Below are 20,348 nucleotides of genomic sequence, written 5' to 3'. Positions count from 1 at the left end.
GGGGGGGGTCTTCAGCCTCTGCTTTTATCTCACTGATTCATTTTCCAATGTCTTTCACACCTTTTCCTGCCTGAGAATAATTGCAACCTTACTTTCTTCTGCATGATAACACTGCTTACATGCTATTACATCATGTGCCTCACAGTAAATGAACTGGACAAAGATCGCCGTGACCACAGAGTTTTTCAGGTGTCCAGCCGGCGAAGAGATGCCGACCGCACTGTCTCGTTTGTTCCGTCTTTTTTAAAGCCTGCTGTATAAATGCGTCTCCATCCTGATGAATGATCCCACAGGGACAGTCCCACAGAGGCCACATTTACACTTATTGATGAAGTTAGCTTTCACTGTGACATTTGCTTTATACACACGCTCTCAATTAGTTTTAAAAAAGAGTTGCAGGAGTGTGTTCGCTCTACATCTCTTTTCTTTGTCATTCCCTTCACACCACACATATCCATACACATCCGCACATACTTACTTATTTATCATCTTCATGCACGCATGCACCTACTCTGAAGACTCCCCACAGGACTTTTGATTGCAGCTAGACTGTTTTGTATTCATATGAGAGATTCTCGACACTCTCTATTTCTATCATATGAATACAAAATAGTTAAGGAAGAATCAAAAGAGACCTAAGAAATCTCTTCCATCCTTCTCTTCTCCATCTCGTCTCCTCGCGGCGATTCCTCTGACACTTGATTGAACCATTTTATCTTGCTAAGAGGGGACTGAGTGTAAAAGGAGACCCCTCACCGTAAACTTCAAAACATGGTTCCCTGTGATTCCACAAAACGTTAACTGCACGCAGAGATCCAAATTTCCTTTTCCTTAGCGAGATAAACTGTAATACCCACTTTTCTCAATATGTTGCTTCATTCATCTTTCTTGTACCTCACTCCCGCCCCAACCCCCGCAAAGTACTTGAGTTAAGTGGGGAGGCTTGCTTCCTAGTTGGAAAGTAACATTTGTCTTCCTGGTCCTGGTCCCTCTGAAAAAATAAATAAATCAGGGAATAGTCAAAGAAAAATGCTTGCCAGGAGGATTGGTTCTTTAAAAGACGAGTACATTCTCAATGGTCTTGCGCGTGTTCTTCTGAGAGCTCTAATGTCAGCATGTGTTCTTACAATCGTCCTGCAGGACTCTTACTCTCCTTCTGTATTCTAGATGTCACTCTCTTCGCATCCCTCACATGTGAGTGTTCATTCCCGACTCAGAAAAAAAGATGCGGTATTCAGATGCTCTATAAAAGAAACCAGTTATCCCGACATGCACCCCAACGTCCATCCTATCAATTCAACTGCTCATCCTTATATCCAGAGCTTCCTTTGCTTGCCATCAACTTCTTATTCTCCTGCTAGTATTCTCTTCTTCCAGCAACCCAGCAATGATTAACATTAATCTTGTGTTTGCTCCTTGTTTCATTACACCTCTGTCTTTCCACACACCATTCCTTCTTTTATTTAACACACACATCTGGAAATCGAGCACAATGCTATTAAACAGCTTGGTTGACTTAAGGCATGAGATTCTTCTACACGTGAGTCGGTCCAACACGTGACTTGTGCTTGATTCTGACATTCTGGATTAGGCAAATCCCCCACTCCCAAAAAAACCATTATGCTCAAGCACAAAATCAATATTGTCTCAGTACACACACACAAGAACAAGAAGGCAGATGCCCATACATATATTTGAAGAAAAAATATTTTTTTGGTTTTATTCATTTATTCAATCTGGCAAATTCAGTGAAACATTTCAGCATCTCCTGTCTAAAGTATGGGGAGGTGGAGCGTAAGTGGATCATAGTACCTGAGGGTTTCATAACAGCATTTGCATAACAAGCATCTAACTGCCAGAGGCACGTACATGACCAGGATGGAGACCTTTGAACACAGTCTTTGTTTGCTTAAAGTGAAGGGAATAGTCAGCATGCGGAACATTAGCAGAGCAACACTCGAACTACTACAAATATAATGACGCTTGGGGTCATGTGAGAAATGCTTCAGTAGATCATCGCAATTGTGGCATGTGCAAAAGGTTTGCTTACTTACACCTGTGAGCTGTCAAGGAGAGTCGCTTTCTTGTGCTGCTGCACTTCAGAGTCAATTGTCCTGCTCAAGTGCTCTTCAGCAGGAGTTGATTTTAAAAAAAAGGTCACACTTACACCCACGTTTTGATTCAAACCACTGAAAGTTTGAGATCTGTTTCATCAGACGTTTGTTTGCAGTGGCAGCAGCCTAAAGAGGTCTTTTTTTTCTTCTTTCTTTTTTTGTTTAGCGTTAATAAAAATTGTAAAGGTTTGACTCTAACAGAAACAGAAAAAATGTAAAGATGTCTCATCTATGCATTTGTAATATTAGCATTTTAGCAGCAGAGAGATTAGCAGGGAAATGAATACCATGAGAAGGAACGATATTGATTCCAGTTTCTTATCATAGGAAAGGTTGTGTTGTGAATGTGATGCCATACCAATATTTATTCATGTGTGGTGCTAAGCCCAAAAGTTCTGATGAAGGTCACAAACAAAAAGAAGCTCTTAACTAGGATTTGCCAGTGAAAAATCCTTGTGCAACTTTACTTTTCACTATTCAGCATCGAGGCATATTATGATCCTTTAGCAGATTCTGAGAAAAATCTCAGAAATTCTATCGCTAAAGTTTATAACTTTAGTGATAGATTAGAGTGGTATATTTAGGAGAAGAAACTCACAATTTTCTAAGAGCCATGCCAACAATAAGTGTTTTTACCGTTAGCAGACAGTGGTGTAAAAATAAGTGACATGTGCATCAGGATTTATAGCATTTTAATCCGAGAGTATTATATCACATTACTCACAAAGGCTCCAGTGCGCCTGATAAATGTAGCAGGTTTACGTCCGTGTGTTCGTATCTGTGTAAAAAGCATCAAAGCTTATGTAAGACTATGTAATGCTGCGTGTCCTTTAAAATAGCTATCGGTGTTCATTTATGTGAGTATTTACTGGTCTGCCTGTCTGCACATGTTTGTTTTATGTGCACTTCTTTCACAAGCATTGCGACAGCACTTGTCAAGTAGGTTACGTACAGTATCCACACACACACACACAGACACACACGGCACATTGTGCGGGTAGCCTCTGGCTGCTGCTCACACATCAGACAGTATGGGAATCGGAGTCTGACACCAATTATGCAGAAACGGTGGGAACTTGTTGCTAAACCCGACATATCAGTGGGTTGCTGTTTCTCCTCTGCATCATCTATACCTCAAGGCTCTGTGTGGGTCTGTGTGTAAAGCCATGAGAATAGTAAAAGCACATGAATCCCCAGCATTCACAGGATACTGGGAAACAGATTACCATTCAAGTCACAGATTTTTTTTTTCTTTAAAAAGTGAGCACTGGTAAAATTTATAGAAATTTAAAGCTCGCGTAAGATTCTTCACAAAACAGAAATAGAAATATACACAGCTCTACAAATTGTTTTCTTTAAATCAAATGAACTTAAGTGCAGCATAAGCATTATATTCCAATAACTTTAACTTCAGAATGCAGCTGTTTGCTTTGCATTAATGCTATAATTATTGAAACATGAGGGGAAGTGTCAGGAATTTGCCTCGGTCCAAAATGTTTGTTAGAGAATTAGCATAAAGTTGTTTTTTCTGGTGGATTTTCAAGTTAATTTCCCGCTAAAGTTTTGCACCACAATTTAGTTTTTTCTGATATTTAATTTGCACCAATACAAAATCCACACACAAATAAACACAAACGGCACATGTGCGGGTAGCCTCTGGCCTGTGCACATCCGAGCTCTTATTGAAGGTGTATCGGTGAATTTGTATAAGTAGTGCGCTTGAAGCAACATTAGAGACTGTGTTTCTATTGCTGCAGCGCATTAGAAGACAAATAAACTGTGCGATAAATGCTTTTATTCTGTGTCAGCACAACAGTTTAGCACATCCTCATTACTTTATAGTCACCTATTTTGAAGGCTTGCCAGACAGCAGTGTGTTTCAGAGCGAGAGAAGAAAAAATCAAAGCAACAATTTAAATGATCATAAATACATGTTTGAGTCTCTCTTGCAGGGTAAAGCTGCAAAGTCAACAAATGCCATCTGATCTAGCTTGCACTACTTTGTGCCCTTTTACTCCTCCACAGATTGTCCAAAATCTAACGTACACGCAGTCACTGCAAACTATGCGTCATTATGAATCACGGCACAGTCGAGGCTACCGCACTTACAAACAGGCACAAACGTACCGCACGCTATAGTGCTTTTCACATCCATCGGACCACCAGCTGGCTGACAGCTGTCTAAGCCAAAGTGAAGGGTAGATATTTTGACAGCATCATCTTTCTGATGTCTAGACTGAAACTATTAAATGCTGTGGCAGATGTATCTGTTTGACTGACATTGTGGAACATCCCTTGAATGCTCTGGATCCGGCGTCGGTGATTCACTTTAAAAAGTTATTTGTTTCCCTCGTTTACACTTGACCTTAACTGTGTTTTTGTCTTTCCTCTATTGTCATTGCCTCCTTTAATCACATTACCTGTTGTAATTTGATTCTTTAACATATACGGTTTGAGGTAATCCGTTTATTTCTCCTGGTCGTCTTCAGACGCATCATTGCATTTTAGAAAATGCGGACGTTATACCTGTTGCTTTATCATAGGGGTAATTTTTTCTTAATATGTATTGAAAAACGATTGCAGTCCTTTCTTGTCTTCCCTCCATCAGAAGGACATGTGGGTTGTAACATATAAGGGTTTTCTTCTTCTTTTTTTCAGAGGTGTTTTGTGTATTTTTTTTTGTCTGAGGTTGCTTTCCATTAATTTCATCACAAAGACTCATCCATCAACTGTCAGTGCCTCTGAAGTCTGTTTTTTTTTTTTTTGTTTGTTTTTTTGGGTTTTTGTTTTTCAGTCTTCATTTCCTGGTTTTCCACACGGAAGAGGTCCATGATGTGCTTCGGATCTGGGATGGGCCCCAGGATGGAGGTGTCCTGCTGAGGGAGCTAAGTGGCTCAGTGCTGCCCCAAGATGTCCACAGCACCTTTAACACTATCAACCTGCAGTTCACCACAGACTTCTTCACCAGCAAACAAGGCTTCGCTCTTCAGTTTTCTGGTGAGAGAGAGAGAGAGGGGGGGGAAGGATGATAGGAAGTGATGGGAAAGTTAAATGAACATGACTGGGTGGGACCAGTTTCAGCTCTCACACATTTCACTGCAGGAGATGACAATAATACCCTCTTTTCATCTTCTAATCGTGCGCCATTAAATGCTCTTTCACTCACTGAGCCTTTCTTTGCTCCTTCAGTGTCTACTGCAACCTCCTGCAATGACCCAGGCATGCCTACTAATGGGACCCGCGGTGGCGACAGCAGGGAACCCGGAGACCATGTGGTGTTTCAGTGTGATCCGGGTTACATCCTGCAGGGGGCCAACAGGATCACCTGCACTGAAATCAATGGTCGCTTCTTCTGGCAGCCAGATCCTCCTACATGCACAGGTACTCTACAACATAACCCCATCCGTATTACGAAAGCCTGTATGGATGAGGATCACAGCTTTACTACTGCTGTGCAAGTGCTAAGACTGAGGCTCCTCGTATTTTATTATAGTCGTATTATTTCCTGCCGCCTGCCTAATACAGTCTACTGTATATCTCCTCTTACTGGCCTGACTTTTGTAGAACAGGTAGAGAATACAGATTCCTAACTCGATTACTTAACAGACTCCTTAAGTGAATCTTAAGTGGCAAACCTGATTGCCATGTTCCCTCGACATTTACTGAAGTCACTGTGGCAGACAGAGAGATCTGATTATCCTGTTCCTCAATAACAACACAGACCTCTCAGTCAGACCTACACTCTTTGTACAGTCTTTGTGTTAATATATTATCGCACGTGGTTCTCTGCTAAACAGTGTGAAGTCATTAACAATAGCAATTAAGAGCTTGTGATTAGCTGCCTTATTTAATTAGCGCTTAGCTTAATTAGATCATTTTTGGCGAACAATCGGACACTTCTGACACAGGTGAGAATGAGGTAAGAGAACATCTGTGTGCATTAGCTAGGTTTCAGTTAGATCAATCAACTGCTGCTCCAACGTCCTGTGGGGAAGCTGCACAGCACATGGAGTACGAGCTGAGGTTCTTACAGCTATGTAGCTGTGTTGTTTTAGGGCAATTTTTGACCAGTAAGTTTTTCGTTTGTTTTTCAAATTGATTTTCATTATAAGTTGTCACTTTGCTTGTGCAAAACATTAGAAAAATAAAAATTTAAAGTTAGCAGTTTGTCAGATTCCAAAGCGTAGGGACACTTGGTGATCAAACACAATCCCAATACTCACTGATAAGCATTTATTTTGAGAACAACAAACTCTTTTTGGCTATAATCAGCCATCAGCACAATCGCAGGGAAAAAACATTATATAGATCCAGGCTATCAAAGTCCAAAAGGCTTAAAGAAGATTTACTGTTGGGTTGTTTCCTGCAGGCTATTTTAATTACTTAATAGGACTTCTGATTCATCCATCTTCCAGCTTAAACATTGCATATTTTCCTCACTTATATAAACTCTTTTTGTTTGGCAGCATCATGTAGTTGTAATCTATATATAGTTTATTTGAGGTTCACTTGCAGTATACACCATACAATTGTGTGTCCTCTGTTTTGATCATATTTGTTGTTTATTTATTTTTAACTGGGATGATGGAGGCTCATACTAGAAATGTGTTGGTCTTACCCAACAATAAATGCTAAGAAGAACACTTATCAGTGAGTTCTCAAACAAAATGAAACACACATCTATGCAATGAAAAATAAAAGATTCCAGCATCTTAAGATAAACTGAGATCAGCTCTGTTGTTTGATAGCAGTTCAGTTGCTGTCCAGATGCCACTGCTGTTTGCTCCTCGACTGCAGTGAACTGTAATAGATTTCTTCCTTGTCATAGCTCCATGTGGCGGGAACCTGACAGGTCCTAGTGGGCTGATTCTGTCTCCAGACTATCCTGAACCGTATCCTCACGGACGAGAGTGTGACTGGACAGTTACTGTCACACAGGACTATGTCATCTCTCTGACCTTCAACCAGTAAGCATTCAGTAGAAAAGAAAAAGGAAAAAAATGTCAACGCATATGTTTTGACTTTTCAACAGAGGGGGGGATTTATGCTTCAGTTGATCTTTTAACCTTTTCCACTTTTCACATTTTATTTTCAAAGTCATCCTAGTAAAGCTATGTTACCTTACTCGCAGCCTATCTAAGCAGCAGTTATGTGATTATATTTTTAATGTTATTCTCTTCAACCAGGTTCAGCTTGGAGCCAAGTTATGACTTCTTGCACATCTATGATGGACCGGACTCCCTCAGCCCCTTGTTGGGTAGCTTTTATGGCACAGATGTTCCCGATCGCATTGAGAGCAGCTCCAACACGCTCTTCTTGGCTTTCCGCAGCGACGCCTCTCTCAGCAGCAATGGATTTGTGCTGCAGTACACAGGTACATGTCTTTTCTTAAAGCAATGCAGTATTTGGTTAATTGGATAAAAAACAGTGACGCTTTTTTGCATTTCCATTAGAATTAAAGTGTTCATTTTGGCTTCTTTTTTTCCACATCCAGCATCTTATAATTGTGAACAAAACAGCAGATTTCAAGAAGGTTGCGCAGCTTTATCCCCCGAACAGTTCACATTTTAAAATTCTTCCTCTGGCACAGAGAGAGTGCATTTGCCCTCTGCTGCTTATCGACCTTGCAGATTGTTTCTTTTTAACTTTCCCTTCAGTGTAGTCCAGAGCGGATACGATTACCAGTGTGAAAACATTCTCCAGTGAAAGAATGGGTTGTCTGCGCTGCAGCATCCTGATCGCAACCTCCCTGTTTCTGCTATGGTCTGATTGGGTGTCATTATTAACGTGCGCCTCCTAGCAGGAATTCTGAAAACAAACAACTGTCGGCTCGTGATCAGTGCAGCTGCACTAAGGGCCTCTGATAGATTGGAGCAAACAGCATTTTGTTGTCTCATGTCTAAGCACGGTTGACCGCAGCACATTGTTCAGGGGACCCAAATGTATCTGTTCACGAGTGGTCACAGAGGGCCACTTGGTTTAAGGATTGTGTTGCACATCTGTTTGTTCTGCATTTTTGTTTCAGCCTTGTAGGGGACTACCTCACTTCCTAGCAAATACACGGATGCTGACGGAAGCTCTAAATTAGACACAGCATCTATGTTAGGGGTTTTGCTTGAGAGAGCAGTGTTAAATCTTCCTAAATCTCCCTACCTCAATTAGAGTTGTTTAAGGTATCAGACACTTAACCAATTCCACATTGACCCCAAAGCTTCCCGTTTCTTGGCTCGTGCTCAGATAGGATTTGATGTACAAGCAGTCGACTGATTTGAGAACTCTACCTGTTTATGCGCCGCAGCCCTCCAACTCATTGGCAAACTGTCCCTAAATGAAGTGAGAAACAATGTTTCAGCAAGACAGCGTTACAGAGTCTACCCCTTAACTCACTCCCAGCAACATTCACTGCAGTGTGTGATATTGTATGGCCAATCTGGTAGAGCAGATGGACCCAGTGTGTGGCTTCGAAAAACTCCCTCGCCCCACTTCCAATTCTCCACACTAATGAACCATAACCAAATAATACATAAATTACCTCCTCGGTTTCAGACAAACAACATGGCACAAAAGCGCGTTTGGCTGCGAGTTCGGGTCTGGTTGGTGAGAAGACAGCACGTCGACGAGTTGGCCCGATCCGGCATTTGGTCAACCCGGCCCTGAAAATTGTATTACAAAATGCGCCCGAGGTGCTGTCAGCCTTTTCACTGAGCAGTCTTTATGTCTTTCTGTTTTCTTGTCTCAGGCATCCTTTGATTAGGTCTTTTACGCTTTTCACATTGGCTCTCCAGGGAAATATGTGGACTCAAAGGCTTTCCATACCTGAGCCACATTTAAATGACACTCACAAGACACAGACAAGAACATTTACACACAAAAACATGCACATTATTTCTCTAATCCAACACCTTCATCAAATCTTGGGCTCTCTTGCAATTTACCACTAAATGTCTCCTTTAAAAACACAACAATAAAATGGAAAAAACAGACGATGCGTTTCTCACATCTTCACTCACATCTGTAAATCAGGGTCAAGGCTTGTTAAATCAGCTCATTTTATTTACAGACCAGCTTGTGCCAAGGGCCAGCCCTTTCCTAATGCCTACTATATCTATCACAGCTCCGCTGTCTCTTTTCATGTCCATCATTTTTACCCTTCAGCCCCAAAAGCTTGGGGTATTTTTGTCGAGGGTGAGGGCAGGGTGTCCTAGCTGACATCTTTCTTATCGTTGAAAGATGTTTTCACCACCAATATATATATTTCTTTTCATGACATATCAAAACAAGGTTCATGGCTAAATAACCCTTGTTTAGAACAGGTAGTGGCAGTCAGCAGACATACCTGGCCCTAGCACTCTGTGATGTGATTAGTTCCCCAACTTTCAGCTTAGAAATTCAACATTTATTTCCTGTGTGTCTAATTTTGTCATCAATGAATTAGAAATTTGATCTAATACACCATGTACTTCAAATCAAATCAAATTCAAATTTTATTTGTCACATACACAGTCATACACAGTACGATATGCAGTGAAATGCTTATACAACTGCTCGTGACCTAAAGATAAAAGAAAAGGCTATGAATAAGATGGGAAATAAATATGAAAATTAAAAAGGGTAAATTTAACTAGGAAGGAATAAAATAAAATAAAATATAAAAATTAAAGTTAAAAATGGAATAACTGTACAACACAAATTAGAATGAAGGGTAAATTTAACTGGGAAAGAATAAGATAAAATATATAAATTAAAGTTGAAAATAAAATAACTGTACAACAAAATACACAATATAGAAATATATAAGAATGTATGAAGAAATATAAATATATATATACACAATAACAGCAGCTGTACAAGTATTAAATGGAAATGAAGAAACTTTTTTAAAGTACTTGGTGTACAATGCGAAATATAAATCTTTAAGTGCAAGATGATAGGATGCCAAAAATTCTTCAAATATAAAGGTGTCATGCTTTGATTATTCAGTGAAGCAATAAAATACAAGAAGAATGTTACATTTTTTGTCAGCTCTGGGACTCATTTTAATGTGGGTTAGTCTTTTTTTGTTGACCTCCCAGTGAACCTTTTTTAAGAAATGCTTCTGCTATATGAACATTGTTACAGTGTTCCCTGTTTAAAGTTTGCACTCAGCTAGCTCCTTTGACGCAGCTCAGGTTCTTGAACATATATTCTGTCAGACACTCAAGTGTCAGTTGAAATTTCCCTAATGAGAAAACAGTTGACTCACCTTCCTACGCTGGGTGTAAGTCATCAAATATTAAAGTTTGCTGGGAAAGTGGACTGGGTTTTAAGATTGAATTAAATTGCTTTGGGCATTTTTCCCCCCCGTGTTTATTTTAGCAGTAAAGGTGTGAAGTGTGACAAATTGACAGGCCTCCACTCACGTGTACATTTTCCACCTGAGAACAATGCGATGGTAAATTGAGCAAGACATCTTTCTTATGATCTCAGAAGTGATGATTGATGTGTGTGGTCGGTTGCAGGTTTTGTGCAAGTGAAGTTTGGCAGGGTACGAGTGTAGGTGTGTGTGTGTGTCTTCGACAAAGAAAGCTTGCGTATGTGCATTGTCTTCTCTAGTTGACTGCACAGCGAAGCGTTGGTTGAGAGGCGGTTATGTGCAGTCAGCAGACCTTGGGCCAGAGCCATGCCACTCTCAATCAGCTGCCTGTCTTTCTCCACAGCCATACATACCCCAGCAGCCACAGATGAGAGGCCACCGTCAAGGGCTAGAGAGAAAAGTGGCAGTCAGTCAGTGAGATATATTTACTGACAGAGGAAAGCACAGAGTTGCAGGAAACGGTGGGGCGGGGGTGAAAGCAAACGCACCCACAAAGGAGGAAGGGAAGTTCGAAATCCAAGTGTATCAGTAACCTTAGGCAGAAAACAGCTTCTGTTCCAGTATCACGGCTACAGCTGGATGCAGGGAAAAAAAAAATCCTTTCATGAAATAACAACGCCTGCTCACTTCTGTCACTGATTTTCCACTGCGTTACCTCTCTCTGCAGAGAACCCTAGGGAGTCTTGCTTTGAGCCCGGCCTGGTGCGCAATGGGACACGGGTGGGCACCAATCTCAAGCTGGGCTCCACCGTCACCTACCACTGCGACAGTGGCTACACACTAGAGGGAGACCCAACGCTCACTTGCATCATGGGGGTGGATGGCAAGCCGAGCTGGAACAAACCCAAACCCATCTGCATTGGTAAACACTGACATCTGGAGACGGTTGTTAGGAACACAAACCACATCAGCGCTTATAGATTTGTCACGTGTAAACATGTCTATACAATTAGGCTATTTTTCCCATAGAGCAGTGTCCTACAGGTGTATGTGCAAAGCTGTGTGGGTTTTGCTAACATTAATAGTTGTGCAAGTGCAGCTTTAATTTAAAGAGTGCTGCTTATTTTGCATATATTCTCCTCACGCTCACAGTGGAACTGCTCTCTGATATTCCCATGACACGACTAGCTCACTAGTTCACCCCCCGGGAGAGCTCGTGAAAGATCCCTGAGACCACAGAATCGTATGGCCCTCACAGTGTGAAGCTTTAGTTGTATGCCAGGTGGAAGACAAGCTCATACCACGCAGATTTTCACACGTGGGGAAACAAGGGTTCAGGGTACAAGCGTGTGCTGAGCATTTTTTGGGGGGCTTTAACCAGTAGAAGCAATGCGGGTCTCAGCACGCCCAGGCTAACCCAGACGGACACTTGGAAAACATTGCAATTTCACTGTGACAATCACTGGGGACATCTTCCACTGAAAGCCCAATCAGACAAGAAAAGTAATTTAGGAGTGATGGAACAGAAGGGGTGGAAAGGTAGGAGGAGGGGGGAGAGAAATGGAATCTTCCACTTCTGGCTGTAGACCTTCCTGTCATGTTTGCCTTGTCCTTTCCTTTTTTTTTTTTGGTTGTCTCTTTTTCATTTCTCATTTATGTCTTTTTGCAGCTCTATGTGGTGGACAGTACACTGGTTCAGAGGGAGTGGTCTTGTCTCCTGGTTACCCCGGTAACTACAGCAGCGCACGAACCTGTTTGTACTCTGTAGTCGTGCCCAAAGATTACGGTAAGCCAAGAAGTGAGAGCGTTCTTTTACACTCTTCCTGGCAGATGTTTTATTGTGTGTTTTTGTGCCGGTGTATAAAGGTGGTTAATTATTGGTGCTTAATTTTTTCTGTAATGCCAAAAAATAATAATAATAATAATAATAATTCCTTATCAGGCTCAAACAATGCTCAAGTGCCTCACTGAGTTATACATATTTTTCAAGGCTGAAGGCAAGAGAATAAAAAGAAACACTTGACATTTTTTTTCCATAACTAAATATTTTTAGCGAAAGCTGCACCAGAGAGAGAAAGTTTGTGTCAAACTTGTAAAAGCTCCCATCCTCTTTCAGTTCTTGCCAAATGTTTTTTTCTTTTTAAATCACAGAGTGATTGATAGTCCCTATATTCATCGGTCTCATTGCTACACATACTTTTTTACATCACTGTGGAAGAGCAATTTAATCACCAGCTTATACACTAGTCGTATAACACGTCAGTCAGAGGCACGCATCCACCGAAATATAATTAGATCCAGTGTTTCCGAAGTTTTGCAGCTTTTTGGCATTTCCTTCTTAAAGGTCACAGTTTTCTTCCAATATGTGATGCCATACTGTAAGAGCGGGAATTTATTCAGAAAGCAAAGGGTGTCGGAAGAGGAACACAACACAGCACAAGCACGTATATTCAGATTTAAACATGTTTCACTCGCCTGCTCGGGATGCCGCTCCGTTTCACTTTCTATCTCGGGCGCTCTGTCTTGCTCTCCTTTTATCTCCTGCTTCCTCTTCTCTTCCCTCTGGCTCCTTAATGAGTTATCAGCACCATGCCTCTCGAGGGGCAAGCTCACGTCCTATCATTGTTAAATTACACCAAAAAAGCAGTGGCGGGCATGTGTTTGGCTTCTGGCTACTTCACCCCAGTCTTTTGAATATTGAGGTCATGACGCTCATTCAGAGGTCCGGCTCTGCTCCAAAACGACCGGGCACCTATCCTTCTTGGAACCTGTCGGCAGCGTATTTCGCTCGGCCGAGAAAGGAAATTGAAATAATTAAAGTCCACATTTGCATTTTCTTGGAAAATGACAGCGAGGCCCAAGGCAACTCACTTTGTCGTGATGAGCCACAAATGCTCTCGCCTCCATTCTTGCCACTTCTCATTAGGCTGATGCACTAGTGCTAATGATAGGCTATTTTCTTCAATGCAGAGGACAGGGTGGGTGTTGCCGCAATGACTGGGTTCTCTTATCAGAGACGCAGATGAAGAGGATGCACAAATAATGGGAATCGCTGAAGATGAGGCTGGAGATTATAGATGCTGAATCATGTCAAATAAGTGGATCTCAGAACATAAGGAACCACACTTTGATGGAGGAGCAGTAGTCCCCTCTTTCACCTCTGCTCTTTTTTTTACTCTCCACCTGCGATATGTGCTGCGAGTAAACGAGACAGATTGATTGTGGAGGGGCTGAATATGTTCAGGCAACAGCAGTGGAAAGGGTTGGTTGAAAGGATGAAAGCACTGTAGTGGAGATTTAGCTACACATTGTACAACAGATTGACTGTCATTGCAAAGCCTTTCATCTCCTGACAGGCAATCAAGGCCAGACAGGATTGCTGATCTCTATTGTAATATCAGGTTTTTTTGGCTGTGTTGTCATAACTGGCAGTATTATCTAGCTTGCTTTAAAGGAGAGTTTTTGATTACAAACGGTGTTGAAAATATTCTTTTGGATGATGAGTACTTTTATTTTGTTTTGTTTTTGAGTCATTTCTTCTCTGATGTCAATTTCATGACTGCGTCTGTTTTTCCTAGTGGTCTTCAGTCAGTTCGCCTTCTTCCAGACGGCCCTGAATGACATCGTGGAGGTTTACGATGGGGCAACGCAGCACTCCCGCGTTCTTAGCTCGCTCTCTGGAGCACACACAGGTACCCACACACGCACATTTCAGATGCCTGAATACGCGATTCCGATGTCAGCAGGTATGAAACTTGAGGGAGGCAAAAAATAGAAGCTATTTACATGCAACTAGAGGTAGGCAAGACGTGACTCATGCACATTTGTATAGCTTTGTTTCATCTTCAGCACTAGCTCGTTCCAAATCAGTAACAGTGGTTTGACTATTTGAAGCCATTATTCTTGACATGACAGGGGACTGAATAAAATTGTTGTCTTAGACTTATCCTTCTCACAAGGATCCGTTTAAACTCAGAGACACAGTGCTGACGCAGACAGAACCGCGGTGGCTGCAGGTGGGCTCCACTGAGCTGTAACACAATTCAGCAGTGACAACAGGAGTCACAGGGATAACATATCTACAGACAGGCTCAAGCCTTGCATGAGCGTACACCTGAATTGGTATTACACAAATTATGTAGTTATGTAGGCAAACAAGTGCAGTGATCCACAAGGTGCCTGTTTATGCTATAACTTCTACTTTTTTAAACTAGTGGAACAACTGGATAGATACTTTTTTTTATATTAATTGTTACATGGAAAGATAAATAAGATAGTATATTATGATATACAAAGAAATGGAAGCAGAGATTGTAAACACAGGTTCTTGCTGGGAGCTAAAGGATCTTTAAGGGTTTATGACGTCAGCCGCTAACAGCTTGCTATGTAAAGTAACGGTGTTGCACTCGTTCCATATATATTGCAATACGATGCCCTCACATGCCTGTGAGCATTTGTGAATGCTTCCCTTTAAAACTATTGCATATTTGCAATAAGTGGCCGGTAGAGAGTGACCTCACAAACAAATCAAAAAGTAATAATTGTATTCCTGGAGCTCATCCTACCTAATGACATTAGCAATTACAGGAAAACCTTCAAGTTTCGTAATGATGGTATCATTCAAATACATTTAAACAAGCACTTTACCTTCACTTTTTTTGAGCTGATATCTGTCTCTTCCCATCACATTCATGAGTGGTGCTAAATAATCTTAAATTCAGTCATTTATTTGGCCGTGTCTGCAAAGCTAGACTTGCACAGTGCAGTTCTGCTAGTGCTTCTAAGCCACAGATGATGAACTACGGCACGTAGATAGTACTGCTTTAACCAGACAATCCATGTTCGGTTTGTTTGGTAACTTAATTCCAGTTTTTGTTTTCTGTCATTAGGTCAGAGTCCAAACTTAAACTTAAACTTAACCTAAACTGTCATATTTGAATCATCAGTGCGTGTTGCAGACAAATACAACACAGTGGTTCGTGTGTCACTAGTGTATAAAGAGCCCACTTGTGTAGCAGTGCTGAGTAGATGTCTACAGAAAGTGGAGCACACATACGCACACAACTCACTAAAAGAGAGTTATGAGAGTGGAATATGGTAAAAAAGGACAACAGTTTTAAGGTTAAAAGTTAAAAGGCGAAAAATAACTAAATGTGTGCCATATTATTTTTGATGAATGGATGTAATAAATACTACAACTGCACTGATAGGCTATAAAAGCAATGGCTGTAGTCGGGGAGGTTCGACCTCTGAAGAGGGTGTGAGTGAAAAGGTGCCGAGTTTAGGGCACCCCTCCGTCTCAGCCTGCCCTCGCCCTGTGGCTTGACAAAAGCAAAATGATTACTTTGGTTTGTGTCCAGGGCAGCCTCAGAAAATCCAGTTTACAGCTCAATAAACAGGATGCTATATTAACTACGGACTCGAGGCAGCAGGTTCGCAGAGCTATCTAACCAGGCATGGCAGAGGAAAGCTGACACACTTTGGCAAGGGAAGAGAGATTTTAGCCCACACGTTGCCACTGAATTAGGCACAAACCAGAATCATGTATCTCCATTCACCATACCAAAGCAGCAAAGCTTACAAATCTACTAACATTTACATCTGCAAGCGTACATCGCACGGAATTAGCTTCATTCTTTTTATTTATTTTTTTTTCTGATGTATTTCACCTGATTTTCACCCACTTCCTGTCCTTGTTTTACATGGTTCTTATCAGGTCCACACTTACTTTAGCTGGTAGACTTTATTAATGCCATTATTTGATCAGTTCTTGTTTCTACTCTGATTTAGATTGTGGAACTTTTGTCTCCTGTGTTTTCAGTTGAATCTGTTTTTCGTCACACATGCTGTCATGTCAAAATAATAGACGTTATCAGTATGTACAGTACAGTTTGGGGTTTTTGGTTAATGGCAGGATGGCATTTGCCAAACATGTTAAATCACAGAAGTCAAAGCACGGAGCATTTTTCTGTAATTATGCAGACCTTGAAAAACAGATTCTCTACTAAATGATCTCAGTAAAGTATTCAGCTGTATGCTTTCATTCCTTTTATGCTTATTGAGGTAAAATACTTTCTCTACAGAGAAATGCCAGTGATTGGGAGTTATCAGAGGCAGTGGGGACAAACAGAATAAAATAAGAAGAAATGAAATGTGGAATAAATTAACAGTAAAAAAAAGGTGTGAATTAGAAAAGAGAAGAACAAAATGACTGATTCAAGAAATCAAGGACACCTATCTAAATGCTAATTTTTTAATAATCGATTTGAAAAAAAGAAAAAAGGGAAGAAAATGGCAGTTGTCTCTCTCCTGGCCATCTAGGACTAGAGTTTGCTAAAGTCCCCTTTCAGCTCACTGCAGAATAAACACAAAATGTAACTTTGCAGAATTAAAATTCACCACCTGATATCCACACTTGACTAACTCTTTTTTTTTTTTTAAACTCTAAACCTGTTGTTTAGTTGTGATTTTTAACAGCCAGAATTTTTCTCGCTGACGCTGTTTATCAGTGCACAGAAGTAACTAGCATTGAAATTCAGGCCCTGATCCCAGCCAAAGTCAGACTTGACCTCGTTAGCCTTTCACATGTCAGTGCTGAAGATCATTTTAAGGACAAAGTGGTCGGGATGCTGGACAATGGCCAGAGAGCCAGTAAGTTACATGCTGACACGTGTTTGCTCTTACTGCACGGATACTTGCCCTGTGCAGCAAATTATGAAACACTGTCACCATGACAGCACACAGCAAGGGTTCCTCTAATAAACTAGCCAGCGTGCTCTGGGATCCAGCAGTGGAACCTGAACATTCACGGTGATGACTCATTAAGAAACTGGAGCTATCTCAGGACACTGCATTTAAAGGTGCAGAAGCTCTCAGAAAACCTAAGAGCACAGAGCAGACTCACTGAGACTCACTAACACAGACACGCACACATCCACACACAGATGTTGCCTCTGAGGTTAAGCACGTCTGCCTCCCACTACAGTGTGACAGCAAGCAGACATAGAGTAATGAGATTCACAGCAGAACGCCAGTCAGCACCACACTGAGAGAAAGACAGAGAGGCAGAGACAGAGATGATCACGCTTTGTATCATGTTCTGTGTCAGTCAACAAATTTTACACCACACTGGATACATCATGGGGGTTCTCCTTTTGTGTAATTACAATATGGGCTAATGGGGATTGCAGGGGATCGTATGGGTAATTTTTAGGAATTAAAAAACAAAACAAAAACGTACTCTCAGGATTTGTTTCACAGTTAGATGTTTTTGACCTCAGTATAATCACATTTTATTTGACTAATGCTATTAGAGTAAAGAGTCTCGTAATGTGGCGAACCCCTTAAATTCTTAGTAAACTGTCCTTGCGTGTAGTTTAAAAATCAAATTTTATACCCAAAGAACAAAGAGCACTATCAAAAGGCCTGCTCACACCAATTACCCAAAGCAATTTAAGCTGTACAGTAAGACTTCCAGGAGCTTGATTGTGGAGAGCCTCAGGCAGCAGGTGAAAAATGCAACCTTGAATTTGATTCCGTAATTCGGAAACAGCCCGGGACAAAAAGTCACAGGAGGTCTGGTCACTGCAGCTGCTTCTCCAGCGCTTAAAAGTCATCTGACACCCCACCTTATAAATTATTGGGGAACTGAGGAACTCTTGAGAACTAAAAATTGGAATGTGAGTTGCCTTAGCCCAGCTGGAATAACACAAACAATTATCAAACCGGGAAAAACAAGAACATGATAGAGAGTGAGGCTCATACGCTGATCAAATGCAGGTTTTACGCTTCGGGACATCACTTGGTATAGGCAGACTGCAGTCAGAGGCTCAGCTGCACCCTCACACAATGCTATCAGTGCCAATAAGCAAGATTACCATTTAGTCACAATGTACCTGACAGATATTTCTGGCTTTCCTACAGGTATGGAAGATAAACAGAGTACTCTGTGGCTGCAAAGTATTAAGCTAATCTGAATAATCAACATGTATTTGCATGCACCACAGATGGTGCAAAGCCTTCTATAAGCATGTTATATTTTCACCCCAGTGAGTTTTTCTGTGAAAGCGTAACATCACCGAGCACAGCTCTAGACCAAACAGCAAGATTTCACTCGGATGAGATACCCACGTGTTTTTTTTTTCTCTTTGCACTTTCCTGCAATGCAGTACATGAATAGCACTTCTAAATATATCCATATCCAGAGACCTACAGAATGTCCTCTTTCCCTCAGTCATTGCAGATTCCCTAGCTCTTGCATTTCTTTAATTTTCATGCTGGATGTGCAGAACGAGTTCCTAAAAATAGTCACCAGGATTCACATTCAGGAGGGAGGAAATTAACAGAGCTGGTGATTCAGTGACCAGAAAGCAACACAAACGTAAACTGATGCAGAACAAAGTGTTTTGCTAAAAAATTTGTTTGCTAAAAAACCTTGATCTTATCGCAGGTGAGTCGTTGCCATTAGCAACCTCCAACCAAATCCTGATCCGCTTCACCTCCAAAGGCCAATCCAGCTCTAGAGGATTCCATCTGGTCTATCAGGGTGAGTGTGCAACACACACACACACACACACACACACACACACACACACACACACACACACACACACACACACACACACACACACACTCCGAAACAAATTCTGTTACCTTTTTTTTAATTCCCTCTCTTCGAACACCCCCCCTCCGTGTCCATATCAGATGACTTGCTGAGTGATTTTGCAAGGTTTCACCTTCAGCCGCTGTCTCAGCCGTGATGTGCTCGAGCGCATGCATCTGCAGAAGCTGTGCGAAAAAGTTGTGCTTAAACTCTCCCGTTGTTCTTTTCCCCCCCAAGAGGGGCTTTTTTGAATTCTTATTTCCCTTAAACAGTGCACTGTACCAGAAATGACATTTGCTGTAGATATCCAAAGGCAGTGGCAGCCCCGAAGAATGTTTAATGAATAAATAATACTTTTTTTTTCTTTTTTTCTTTTCTTTTTGGCAAGTACGCTGAAACAACGGCAAGGAAAAAGCAGAGCTGAATATCATATTTTGTATTGTCTGTTCTGGGCATTGTGATCACACTGACATAGACACTAAAAAGAAATCACAAAATCAAGTAGTGAGATTTTTCTGTTGTATATTAAATGTGTAAGTAGTTTACATTTAAAGAGTAGCTGTTATGCTCTTTTTTTCCTGTCATGGTGAAATAATAAGTTTTAAATAATTAGCATGACGCCGTATGTGCAGGTAATCCATGTGAGTCAAAAGATAAAGTTTCAAGAGTTGTAAATGCTTAGAAACAACAGACTTCTCCACCTTTGGCTCTGGATGATGTGAACAAAGGTGGAGATTCCTAATATGTTCATCTCAGGCACACAGTTGGTCATATGTTCTGTTTTTATTGAGGGAGCCAATCAGAAGACTCCTGGTTTAAAAGGCAAGGAACTAAAACTGCTTGAGCCCCTACTCAAATGTAAAGCATAGTAGGTCGGTATCTCTAACTCCAGGTTACGTAGAAGCACAGCAGCCTTTTACACATTATTTAATTTAAAGTATCCTGCATAATGACTCAAATCAAATCACCATCCTTCCTGTTCACAGCCGTGCCGCGGACCAGCGCCACCCAGTGCAGCTCAGTCCCCGAGCCCCGAAATGGCAGACGAATGGGTAACAACTTTGCCGTCGGCGCCGTGGTCCGCTTCGAGTGCAGCCCTGGTTACGTCCTGGAGGGATCGAGCGCTATCGAATGTTTAACTGTTCCCAATGCCCTGGCACAATGGAACAGCTCGATACCCAGCTGTATAGGTAGGACACGGATACTTAAAACACACAAAAACTTACACACACTTGTTTTAAAGTCAGGCTGTAAGCTTTAACTCCACGTGTTTGATATCCTAATATAAGCATTTGTTTAACTGGACTCTAATCCTGAGCTGAGTTCTGCTTCTTTTTGT

At 41.3% G+C, this 20,348-nt stretch overlaps 1 protein-coding gene across 2 annotated transcripts in view; it reads left to right on the top strand.

Annotated features, from left to right (window-relative positions):
- Nucleotides 1–20,348, top strand: part of csmd2 (CUB and Sushi multiple domains 2) — a 262,154-nt gene that overhangs the window by 173,896 nt on the left and 67,910 nt on the right. For both annotated transcript variants that reach the window (XM_005728850.1, XM_013909751.1), the window contains 9 exons: nucleotides 4,909–5,111; nucleotides 5,304–5,495; nucleotides 6,943–7,081; nucleotides 7,301–7,488; nucleotides 11,135–11,329; nucleotides 12,077–12,193; nucleotides 13,986–14,099; nucleotides 18,857–18,952; nucleotides 19,996–20,199. In XM_005728850.1, coding sequence (XP_005728907.1) covers nucleotides 4,909–5,111; nucleotides 5,304–5,495; nucleotides 6,943–7,081; nucleotides 7,301–7,488; nucleotides 11,135–11,329; nucleotides 12,077–12,193; nucleotides 13,986–14,099; nucleotides 18,857–18,952; nucleotides 19,996–20,199 — 1,448 coding nt within the window. The remainder of the gene's footprint in view (nucleotides 1–4,908; nucleotides 5,112–5,303; nucleotides 5,496–6,942; nucleotides 7,082–7,300; nucleotides 7,489–11,134; nucleotides 11,330–12,076; nucleotides 12,194–13,985; nucleotides 14,100–18,856; nucleotides 18,953–19,995; nucleotides 20,200–20,348) is intronic.

The sequence above is a fragment of the Pundamilia nyererei genome, unplaced genomic scaffold, assembly GCF_000239375.1.
Source record: "Pundamilia nyererei isolate P.nyererei 1_Seehausen unplaced genomic scaffold, PunNye1.0 scaffold00030, whole genome shotgun sequence".
Classification (NCBI taxonomy): Eukaryota; Metazoa; Chordata; class Actinopteri; order Cichliformes; family Cichlidae; genus Pundamilia; species Pundamilia nyererei.
Note: the sequence above shows the minus strand (reverse complement) of the source record. Positions and strands in the feature narration are given on the sequence as shown.